The 12,392-nt window shown below is 39.2% G+C and overlaps 1 protein-coding gene across 1 annotated transcript; it reads right to left on the bottom strand.

The window, feature by feature from the left end:
- Positions 1 to 6,634: 6,634 nt before the first annotated feature.
- Positions 6,635 to 8,360, bottom strand: LOC127079837 (uncharacterized). The gene is made up of 6 exons (XM_051020204.1): positions 8,220 to 8,360; positions 7,840 to 8,136; positions 7,651 to 7,798; positions 7,353 to 7,497; positions 7,175 to 7,253; positions 6,635 to 7,030 (listed from the first exon to the last, which is right to left on the bottom strand). Exons 1-6 carry the CDS (start codon positions 8,358 to 8,360, stop codon positions 6,635 to 6,637), a joined length of 1,206 nt encoding a protein of 401 aa, XP_050876161.1.
- Between the last annotated feature and the right edge of the window lie 4,032 nt (positions 8,361 to 12,392).

Here is a 12,392-nt window from a genome sequence, read left to right as displayed (position 1 = left end):
TCGGCATCAGGATTCTGAATCAACAATATTCCTCAATAGCGCGATATTGGAGGAAGGGTTTCCATCGGACAGAGATAGAAGTGAAAATCGGAGAGTGTTACGCGATCAACGCGACTCAAGCCGTGGTTACCGTTTGAGAACGGGTTCTGTTAGTTAGAAGATGTTACTTTGAGGAGTTTAGCATCGTGACGTTGGATCAACGGTATTCCCCAGTAGGGCGATATTGGAGGAAGGATTTCTGTCGGGCGGAGATAGAAATGAAAATCAAAGAAGTTTTGGGGTCCAAGAAAAAGAAAAAGATCAATCAACGAAGTACCGGGGTTCAAAAAAAAGGAGAGACGAAAAAAGAAGTCAGAAAGTTCTAGGGTTCAAGAAAAGCAAAAAATATAATAATCCCCAGCTGAGCGCAAATTGGTCGTTCACAGTGGATTAAGTAGGGATGGCATGCTCTTGGCTTATTACCCCCAGCATAGGTCGTTGGCCCGCGTGCCGCCTCATTTATCACTTTTCCTTATTTCTGCCGATGCTGACAGGCATGAAGTTTTCCGATGTTCAGATCGAAGAAGTTTCCGACTTTCAGGTTGAAGTACTTGTGGCACTCAGGCCAGTTTTCCGATATTCAGATCGAAGAAGTTTCCGACTTTCAGGTTGAAGTACTTGTGGCACTCAGGCCAGTTTTCCGATGTTCAGATCGAAGAAGTTTCTGACTTTCAGGTTGAAGTACTTGTGGCACTCAGGCCAGTTTTCCGATGTTCAGATCGAAGAAGTTTCCGACTTTTAGGTTGAAGTACTTGTGGAACTCAGGCCAGTTTTCCGATGTTCAAATCGAAGAAGTTTCCGACTTTCAGGTTGAAGTACTTGTGGCACTCAGGCCAGTTTTCCGATGTTCAGATCGAAGAAGTTTCCGACTTTCAGGTTGAAGTACTTGTGGCACTCAGGCCAGTTTTCCGATGTTCAGATCGAAGAAGTTTCCGACTTCCAGGTTGAAGTACTTGTGGCACTCAGGCCAGTTTTCCGATGTTCAGATCGAAGAAGTTTCCGACTTTCAGGTTGAAGTACTTGTGGCACTCAGACCAGTTTTCCGATGTTCAGATCGAAGAAGTTTCCGACTTTCAGGTTGAAGTACTTGTGGCACTCAGGCCAGTTTTTCGATGTTCAGATCGAAGAAGTTTCTGATGTTCAGGTTGAAGCACTTGTGGCACTCAGGCCAGTTTTCCGATGATCAGATCGAAGAAGTTTGTGACGTTCAGGTTGAAGCACTTGTGGCAGTCAGGCCAAGTTTCCGATATTCAGGTCAGCGCGAAGTGGTATTCAGGCCAACTTTCCGGTATTCAGACCGAAGTGGTATTCAGACCGAAGCGGTATTCAGACCAGATTTCCGGTGTTCAGACCGATATTAATACTCTCATATTCCGATGCTCAGTATTCAGACTGATGAGCGGCGTTCAGGCCATGGTTATTCCGGTGTTACCATTTATTATGGTATCCAGGTCAACATTCTTTTCGGTATTCAGGCCGACTTTCTCCGTACCAGACGGATTCTTCTTTTGAGATCACTTCTTTGCCGATTCTGACAGGCATTATTTATAATCCCCAGCGGAGCGCAAATTGTTCGTCTGTTCTTGGTATTCAACCACTCTTCACCCTGATCATCTGAAAGCCGAGGCTGTTCATATCGACAGGTTCACAGTGGATTGAATAGAGGCAGCTGTAACACCTCAAAATTTGCTCTCCTCTTCTTGGGACTAGCTTAGCATATTGCATTCCATATATTAGGGCATTAGGCATTTGCATATTGCATATCATGTGAAATAGGAGGCCATCCTCCAAAGTCTTTTTCAGAAGATAGAGAGATTAAGAGATTCAAGCCTAAGGGTTTCCATAAATTGATCACCAACCATCTGAGGGTTTGTGCTTCAATTAGGGTTTTCTTGGTCCTTCAAAAGGTTGAGCATTATCTTGTTTGCAAGGATATGTCACCATCATCATGGTTATTTCATCACCAGGGGTTTCATCATTCATGCTTAAGTTCCTCTGGATCCGGGTTTTGACTTCTGGTCAACCCTAATCAATTGCTTTCTTCCAGCCAGGGTTTCTCAAGGAGATGAGGTATTCTATTGAGATGGAGATCACATGATAATTATGTTGAGCTTATATGAGCTAGGGGTTCATTTCTGAGCCATTTCCTCAAGTGTTGGAGGCTCAAGCTGATCAGAGCATGTCAAGGTCATCTGAGAGCCTATACAGTCGACTGTGCAAGAGCTGAGGGCTAGGAGGTGGAGAAATGGTTTGAAATACTTCATTCATGTTCAAAAGAGGTTCATTCATCATGCCAAACATCTATCTTGAAGATTTTGAAGCCAAATCAAAAGTTTCCAAAAATGGAAAGTGACCTGTAATTGGAAGTTTCCAAAAATGGCAAGTTTTTGGTCCACATTCAACTTGACTTTCCAACATCAAAGAAGCTTCAAATGAAATTTTGTCCAACATGAAAGTTGAATATCTTTCTCTCCGATTTCCAAAAAGTCTAAGATCATGAGCATCTGATGAATGGTTGAGGAGTTATGGCCAAATGATTGCCAAGTGTGCATGGAACTTCAAAATGCCATAACTTTTGATCCATAACTCCAATTTGAGTCACTCTTTTTGCAAAATGCTTCTTGTGACCAAGAGTTTCCAAATCCATCATTGCATTGCATGAAAATAGTTCACATGATCATATGTGCATTCAAGTGCATTTTGGAGGGAAAATGCATAATTCAAATTTGGTGCATCATACATGCAAAATTCCAATCCAATCTTGATCATAAGTTGATTTTACGTGGATTTGAGTCCTCATATGGCACTGTTCACGTGTAAAATTCTCCATGCACAACACATTTGCATTTTTGGTCATACACCTCATATTTCATTAATTTTTCATTAGCCATGCTTAAACTTAATTACAACATGATTAAGGAGGAGTATATAAGGCTAATCATAACAGAATTGGATCAGTTTTCATATTCTAGATCTAGAAATTGGTTTTCCCTCCAAAAATTCTCTCAATTGAAACTTGAATTTTCTTCACATAACTCATCAATATTATTGCATATTCTGGTTTATCTTGTGTGATTGATGAAGAATCAAGGCTTGGATTGAAGAAATTCATCAAGATTCGTGCACCTTCAACACATGAACATGAACATGGAAGTTTGAATTTCAGCTAGATCCAGATCAATTCAAGTGTCAATTCGTATCCAAAGCTTCATAACAAGAGTGGATAAGGAGATCTGGAGCTGGAGAAGGCTTAACCACAAGGATTTGGTCACTACAAGTTCAGGTTGGTGAAAATTCGAATCTCATAATTTGCCATTCTATTGCCATGATCTTATAGATCTTTCATCACTGAGAATTCTGATATAAATATTGTTGAATTTGGATGAAAATTGAGTGAGATATAGTGATTTAAAGTTTAGATCTAGAAACTTCTTTGCTTCGATCCAGAAAATATAGGAGGAATTAGGCTAAGATAATATGATATTTGAATTCTACACTGAAAGACCTTTCCAACGATATATAGTTTGTAAAATTCTGGAAAAAAAGTTGCAGCTCCGCCGTGTACACGGTCGGAGAAGACGACCGGAACTACTGTTCCGGCGTCTGGTGTGGCGGCTAGGGTTATGCAGCAAAACACTGCGTTTCGTGTTGTGTCAAGACAGTTTGGCCGAGCGAGTTCGAGTCCTGGCGCGCGCGTTTGGGATTTTATTTTTTCAAGCGTTATTTGGGACCTTAGGCGTGCAGGTTCGAATCCTGGTGAAGACACTTTCCTGATTTTCCATCAATTTTCAGTGAGCGTGCCTTGTGACCTTCCTTACCCCTGTTCGAATCCTTCGTGTGACATTTGTTTTTGTAATTTCATTTTGAGCGCCCATAACCTCATGAACCTGGGTTCAACACTTGTTGATGCTGTTTCCATTTCATTTCCATTAACATTTTCCAATTGATTTTCATTATTCCATTATTATTTTCATCAACTTGCAAAAATTATAAAAAATAGCACATAAATCCAAATTGAATGAAATTTTTTTCCACATGATTGTATGGATGTCTACTATTTTGTGAGGTTAATTTTATGATTTTATCATTTCTGGATTTTTAATTGTGAACTGTTATTTGAACATGATGCAAATGTGACATGTTGTACCAATTGGCTTGTGAAATGCTCATACTTTCTCCAATTGCCTTGAAATTTAACATGCTTGATCCTAACATGTTGCCTAATTTTTGAAAATTGGTTTGGCATTTTTAGCATATTTCATCTCTGTTTTAGACACATGAATGTATGGTGTGACAATGGGTATCACACATTTGGATGTTGCTTTTGTTCATTTTCATTGACATGCCATTTGATCTCTTCAGATCCCAATTTTTTGCATGATGCTTGTGTTTAACATATTGAGCTTGTATATAAATTTTCATGATCATTGGGTTCAGTTCTGATTTAATGTGCATTTTCTCATTTGTATGTCCAATTGTTGATCACATTGTGTGCTATTGCCTTATCTTGTTCATTTGAAGCTCTTGCTTTAGGATTTAGCTTTGGTCCTTTTTAGGACATGTTTTTATGTGATTAAATGTGCTTCATGTGGAAGATTAGCTTCTGTTTTGACTTTTTGCTTTGCCTTTGACCCTAGTCTTTGCACTAGTGGTTTGTACTCACCAATTGTGTTTGTGTTTCAGGTTTAGCACTAATGAATGGTATAGTCTCACAACTTGAGATGAAAATTACTTTGTACACTAACCTTTGTTGTGTTGTAGGTTCCTTGGAGATGAACTTACTTTAGTTGCTTACATTTTGACTTGCCTTGTGTAGATGATGAATAAGCACCTCTGTTGATTGTCTGTTTTGGTTTGTCTGAATACGATATTGACTTGTTTGACTTTTGTACAGGTACATTAGCCACTTCTAGCTTGCTTTTGCTTTGATTTGGAGTGTGGTTAGTACACCACTGAGGTAGTTTAGCCTTCTAACTCCATGTAGTCTAGAAGCCCTGTCGCTTTTTTGGCAGGCGTTTGGCTGAAGTCCTCCTTAAGAGGCAATGACTGTGTTTGTTTACATTTGTGCTGTTACTTGTTAAAGTCCTCCTAAGTGAAGAGGCAATTGACAGATAGAAGGGACTAGTAGCCAGTCCCCTGTTAGTCGTTGAGTCGTTCATTATGCTCGCACTACGTGCTGATGCTCTTGAACCTAACCCAAGATCCTTGTATAGAGTCAGTCAAGTGGAATAGGGTCCCTCATTCTGGACCCCCACGTTTTCATTGATTCAAGCTCACCCAGGCCCGGGTTAAGAGCTATGAGGTCCAACCCTCATTACCTTTCATCTGCTCACCCTGAAGGTCAATGTCAGTGGTTAAGAGCTTCATCATACCCTTCCAGTGTTGGCTTGTTTGTCGAGGTTGATATGACCCCTTGACTAAAGCCCAGCCTTGTATGAGCCGCTTGTTTGCATATAGAGTGTGATGATTGCTTGTGTGCTTGCTTTTCATACCTGTTGATTTGCTGTTCGTATTGACTTGCTGCCTGTGCGAGTTAGGTTCTGTTTAGATACCTCAACCTAGGACTATTATTGATTGCATGACAACTATTAGGCTCGAGTCAGTCTCCCTTTTAGTTCGTTATTCCCCGGTCTCTGGTTAGGAGAAAGTTTCTCCCCTGTAAAGGGGAACTACGTCGCCCTGATCCCATTACCAGATGAGGTACGTAGACAGGAGATCGTGCGAGATCTCTCCGGGCACCTTTTTTCTTTTTGCGTGTGTTTTGCTTGACAGCTACTAGGCTCGAGTTCCAGACTCCCTTTTAGTTTGTCAGTTGGAGAACCTTTGGTGTTCGCTGGTTAGCGATTGTTTGCTTGTTTTGGAGTCTGATGTAAGACCATTGATTGGCTATCTGTTTCCTGTTTTGTTTTGAGGAGTTAGATGTAAGACCATTGATTGGCTATCTGTTTCCTGTTTTGTTTTGAGGAGTTAGATGTAAGACCATTGATTGGCTATCTATTTCCTGTTTTGTGTGGAGTCGGATATAAGCCCAGCCATTGGCATTCCGTTTCCTTGTGTGTTTCTTTTGACGTCTCAGCGTCTCTGTGTTGTGTTTTGTTTCGGCGTGCGTTAGCCGAACTACGGTAGCTCTGATTCTCATTCCAGATGAGATACGTAGGCATAGGATGTGATATCCTAGCGAGCCTGTTCCCCATTTCCTCGAACTACGTTGACTCTGATGTTTGTTTCTGACAAACTACGTAGGCCCAAGAAGCGACATCCTGCCGAGTCCCCTTCCTCCATCTTCCTTCATCTGTTTTTATTCCAGTGTGTGTGCATTCTTTGAGCAGTTATTCAGCAACCTTATTCTTTTCTTTTGAGCGTGGATCCCGTCGAGTACGGTGGACGTGAGGGGTGCTAATACCTTCCCCTTGCGTAACCGACTCCCGTACCTTGCAATCTCTGGTCGTAAGACCATTCCTTTCCCTTTTTCAGGTTTACTTCGAGCGTTTCCTTTCCCTCCTTTGGGATAAATAATGCATGGTGGCGGCTCTGTGTCTTTTCCCGCTGGTTGTTTTTCGCGTTGCGACATTGGTAATCCATACACAACCTCATGCTACCGTATTTCTTCTTTACTCACAACATCGGAGCTCCCTAAGGTGACACACTTGGTCTCACAAATCTCTTCTCTAGTAGATCTTATAAGTTTTTTCTTCAACTCTGTTAACTCCGATGTAGACATCCTGTGTGGTGCCATAGAAACTGGTCTGGTACCAGGGACAAGATTAATAGAAAATTCCACCTCTCTCTCTAGCGGTACATCTGAAGTGTCATCTGGAAACACCTCTAGAAAATCCCGCACTACCTGCAATTCATCAATCACTGTCTGACTCTTAGCAGATAACATCGCGAACAGTGCAAACACATGATATTCCTCTTCCAAAAGCTCCTTCAACTCTCTAGTAGACAAGAAACCAACTTCTTCCTCCTCACTAGGAGTAAGAAACCGCACCTACTTGTTATAACAATTGATATAAACATTATTGAACTCCAACCAATTCATCCCTAAGATAACATCAAGATTCTCCAATGGCAAGCAAATAAGATCAATGCTAAAATCTTTATTAAAGATTAACATAGGACAATTCAAACAAACTGAAGTAGTAGTCACCGAGCCCTTAGCAGGAGTTTCGATAACCATTTCTTCACTCATAGAAGACACAACAAGGCCTAGCCTTTTCACACAGTGGGCAACAATAAAATAATGAGTATCAACAGTATCAATAATAGAAATCAATGGCGTATTATTAGTGTAACATGTACCTACGATCAACCTGTCATCACTAGAAGTATGAGTCCCCGTAAGAGCGAACACCTTTCCTCCAGTTGAAGCTTGCTTAGGCTTCGGGCAACGAGTGTTGATATGTCCTGGTTCACCATAGTTGTAGCAAGTCACCATATTCTCTTTGCAATCAACAACTAGATGTCATGGCTTCCCACACTTGTAACACTTATTCACATCACTCTTACATTCACTGACACGATGACCCAACTCACCGCACCTATAACACTTAAGAGGAGTAGGAGTGCCTCCCTCACTTGGCCTCTTACCATCAGCAGCTCTCTATTTACCTTTATCAGCTGGAGCACTATATGGCTTCCCACGGTTCAGATTCAGCTTTCCTCTTCTCTCGCTCAGCCCCTTGTAGTGAGCCGATAGAACCTTACTATCACCCTCATAAATTCTACAACTATTCACCAACTCTGGAAACCTCCTTATCTGTTGGTATACAATCGCCTTTTTAATATCAGGACACAAACCATTCTCGAATTTTTACACTTCGAGAACTCAACAGTCGCCTCATTATAATGAGGGTAGAACTTAGCAAGCTCCATAAATCTGGCAGCATACTCAGTAACCGACAAGTTACCCTGCTTCAGCTCAAGAAACTCAATATTCTTCTTCCCACGAACATCCTCAGAAAAGTACTTTCTCAGAAATTTCCTACGGAATACATTCCAAGTTACAACTTCAGCTGTAACATCCAATACTTGTCGAGTGTTGATCCATCGGTCATCCGCTTCCTCAGCTAACATATGTGTACCGAACCGCGCCTTCTGTTCTTCAGAGCAACCCATCACTCTAAAATTCCTCTTAATCTCCCTGAGCCAAGTATGCGCTTCATCAGGATCGTACCTACCCTTGAAAGTAGGAAGGTTGTTCCTCTGGAACTTCCCCAAATGTCGAACTCGTCGTTCCCACCGTAATTAGGATGATTCTGCATAGCCTGAGCAACAACATGTAAAGCAACAACAATAGCAGCGTTGTTTCTTCCAGCCATTTTCTGTTTCACACCACCACCACCAACAACAATGGTTAGAGAGACTACATCGATAGAATTCAACTGTCACACCACACCGACTCAACAACTTGGTCGGACAGACCGACCTGCTCTGATACCACTTGAAGCTAGCGGAAATATACCCGAAAGTATTGCATGCTTGAACATATAAAAGAGTCGCCATCAAACTTTATTTATTCCCGAAGGAAAGGGAAAACATCGATAAAACCCGGGGGAAAGAGATATGTTGGGTAAGGAAGTCGGTTATGCAAGGGGAAGGTATTAGCATCCCAAACATACATGGTACTCCATGGGAACCGTTTTGATTGTTCTTGCTCGAATGGGTGTTATATCTAAAGATTACTCGCAAAAGAAATTGGAAAAGGAAAAGGAATAGATAAAGTGCTCGGTGAGGATTGAGGCCCTCATGCCTATGTATCCTCATAGTGCAATAAGGAATTCAGAGCTCCGTAGTTCAAAGAACTAGTGGTGGGAGGTGAAAAGAAGTTATGATCAAAGTATGGTCTAAACCAAAAGGATAACGTTATTCGAACTCCAACAAGGAGTGAAATATGAACCCAAGAGTAAAACTGGTATGAACCAACAAGTGAGGGGTCTAAGACATGGTGTCACTATATTGGAATGACCAAAAAAAGAAGGATTTCCTGAATACGGATGCAAAGTAAGTAAGGAGATGTTTATCTAAGCTACAAGGTCTAACAAGACAAATGAATCTGCTCTTGGTTCACAAAGAGGTACAAGATGAAGCTCAAAGGGATAATGTATTTGGATCAAAGAATAGGTATATCACATGAAGTAAATGAAGGTAGAATATGGATGTATTATGGGGATGAGTGAAATGAATGACCAAAGTCAAAGAATTGGGGTTTGGTAACAAGTGACCGAAGAGGTATAGTTTGAAACCAAAGGTAAAGGTGTATTGGAGTCCATAGTAGAAATGGAATTCGTACCATAAAGGGAAACAAGCATCTTGGTCAAAAAGAAGGAATTAAATGTCAGGGGACAATCCAAACAACTCTTGGTATGAATGCAGACTCTTCACTAGACGTCCTAAAAGGATGTATATGGGTTTCCAAAGAAGTGTATCTGATTTCAAAGGAATAATATGTCACTAGGTGAGTGGTTTATGATCGAAGGTGGATAATTGATCATGAAAGATATGGACGGAGCCCTAAGGCAGAAGAAGGAATAATTAGAAGTATGTTCACCAAGGATTCGCATCCTCGTGCCTACGTATTCTCACTGTGCAATGGGAAATTCAGAGCATCATAGTTCATGGAACCACGAAAATAAAGAGAAGAAAATGAAGTGTTTGTTTAAAAAAACTAGGATTAACAAGACAAAAAACTCCCAGAGTATGATTACATTGAGGAGAGAGTATAACTTGTGCCATCAGAATAATGGGAACTCATAAGGTAAACTGGCTTTGAATCCAAGAGTGAAAAGGTACAGACTAAGATGCGGAAGAACAAAGGCATACCCACTGTATTGTATTACCAAAATAATGAATTAGATGTTTGGGTACAAGTCAAACGACTCTTGGTTCACAAGATGGACAAATGTCCTAAAATGATGAGTATGAGGCCCACAAGAAGAAATAATATATCACTTGTTGGGGAACAAACAGTTCGAGATCAAAAAAGAATAGTATTTTGGATCCATGAAAGAATAAACTTTGAACCGAAGAGAGAAAGAGGTATTGAGTAGGATGTGGAGGGACCTACACATACCCACTCCTGTCATAACCAGAAACAAAGCGAATTAAATGTTTGGGTACAAGCCAAACAACTCTTGGTTCATAAGGCAGACTGTTCATTAGGCGTCCTAAAAGGATGAACATGGAAACCAAGGAACATTGACATTTGATCTCAAAAAGATGGTATTGATTGATGAATGAAGAATGATTGATTAATAAATAAGGTAGCTCATGGAGAATCTGAACTCTCCTGCCTACGTATCCTTATAGTTCAATAAGGAAAAGCACAACTTTCGTAGTTCGGCCCACTAGGGTTAAAAACAAGATGATTGATAAGGCAAAAGAAAATGATTGATTGATAAATAAGGTAGCTCGCGGAGAATCTGAGTTCTCCTGCCTACGTATCCTTATAGTGCAATAAGGAAATCAGAGCTTTCGTAGTTCAGCCTATTAGGCATGAAAATAAGATGATTGATGAGGCAAAAGAAAATGATTGATTGATAAATAAGGTAGCTCACAGAGAATCTGAATTCTACTGCCTACGTATCCTTATAATCAATAAGTAAATCAGAGCTTTCGTAGTTCAACCCACTAGGGATGAAACAAAGATGATTGAGGCAAAAGAAGTGATAGATTATGGAAGAGCCTTGATAATTACTTGGTAAGAACCATACTAAAGTCTATGATTAAAGGTTGATATAGTGAGCAACAGGCCAAACGTCCCGCACCCAAAGATATCCAGAATGGGGGTAGGAAAGCTCCATTCTCATTCCTTCTGTACTACTTAAGGCTCGTGGCGTATAATTCTTATCTTAACATTAAAGTTGTTGGAGAAGAGTCTTTGTTGCTTGTTGTAGTGATGAAGAAGATCTTATCAATCGTTCGATTTGAATTGCACTAAAGTCTAGGAATGTAGGTGAATAAAATGAGCATTTGGGTCAAGCGTCCCGTACCTAAAGATATTCAGAATAGGGATAGAAATTCTCCAGTCTCATTCCTTCTCCATTGCTTAAGGCTAGTATCGTACAACTTGAATCATGATTGATAAGTTGTTGATATAGTCCTTGCTTATTGCATTGATACTTTGTGAAGAGAGAGACTTGTCAATCGTATGATTTGAATTGTGCTAAAGTCTATGAATATGGGTGAATACGATGAGCAACTAGGTCATTCGTCCCGCACCCAAAGATATTCAGAATGGGGGTAGGAATTCTCCAATCCCATTCCTTTTCTATTGCTTAAGGCTCATGCCACACAATTCTAACTTTGATTTGACAAGCTCTTGAAGAACCACCTTTGATGTGCCTTGTATAATCCACTATTTGATTTTCCTGGGATTCTTTGTATGAAAGTCTGGACTTGAGGCCTTGAGATCCACAGCTTAACAAAAATAGTCTCATCAAGTGATTAAGGGACTTTTGATCACTTGACTAGACTGTGGGATTATACGTGAATCAAAAGATTTAGCTTATCAATTTTTTTTTGATCAACTTAACTCAAGGGGTTTGAGTTATATCGAGAATTATGGTCTGTGATGTACAACCTAATCTAAAGGTTAATAACATGTAAAGCCTAATTAGGTGATCATGCAACAATTAGGGATCAAATTAACTCATCAATCAAGTATCATATGAAAATTAATGATTAAAAGATCACTTATTCTAATCCGAGCCATAATCCTAAGGGAGAATGCAAATTATTTTGAAAGGAGTGACTAGAATTAAAAAAAAAAATACACCAAGATTAAGACATCATGAAAAAAATATCAAAAGAAATGAAGTGTCAAAATTAATGCTAACATGTAATATTAATTATACATTAATTTTAATTTTTTCTAATTAAGGACTTTAATTCCATCCTAAAAAAATAATCTTAGTTAGAATTAATTATGCTATTAACAAATTAACGTGTTAAAATATGTTTAAAAAAATTGTTAAGAGTATTATAAAACTATATGCTAAAACTATAATATTTCTAAACTAAAAATCAAATGCTAAAAATATGTTAAAACTATATGTTAAAACTATAATATTTCTAAACCAAAATCATATGCTAAAAAAAATTCTATTTCTAAGCTAAAACTATAAAATTTCTAAACTAAGAACATATGCTTAAAAATATTATAAAACTATATGCTAAAAATAATATATTTTTAGACTAAAACTATAATATTTCTACTCTATACTAAAATATTATAAAACTATATGCTAAAACAATAATATTTCTAATCTAAAATATTTTAAAACTAAAATTACATCTAGAACTACTGTAATATCTCTAAACTAAAACCATAATATATATATATATATATATAT

Source organism: Lathyrus oleraceus, chromosome 5 (genome assembly GCF_024323335.1).
Source record: "Lathyrus oleraceus cultivar Zhongwan6 chromosome 5, CAAS_Psat_ZW6_1.0, whole genome shotgun sequence".
Taxonomy (NCBI): Eukaryota; Viridiplantae; Streptophyta; class Magnoliopsida; order Fabales; family Fabaceae; genus Lathyrus; species Lathyrus oleraceus.
This window is presented reverse-complemented; position numbering and strand designations above follow the sequence as displayed.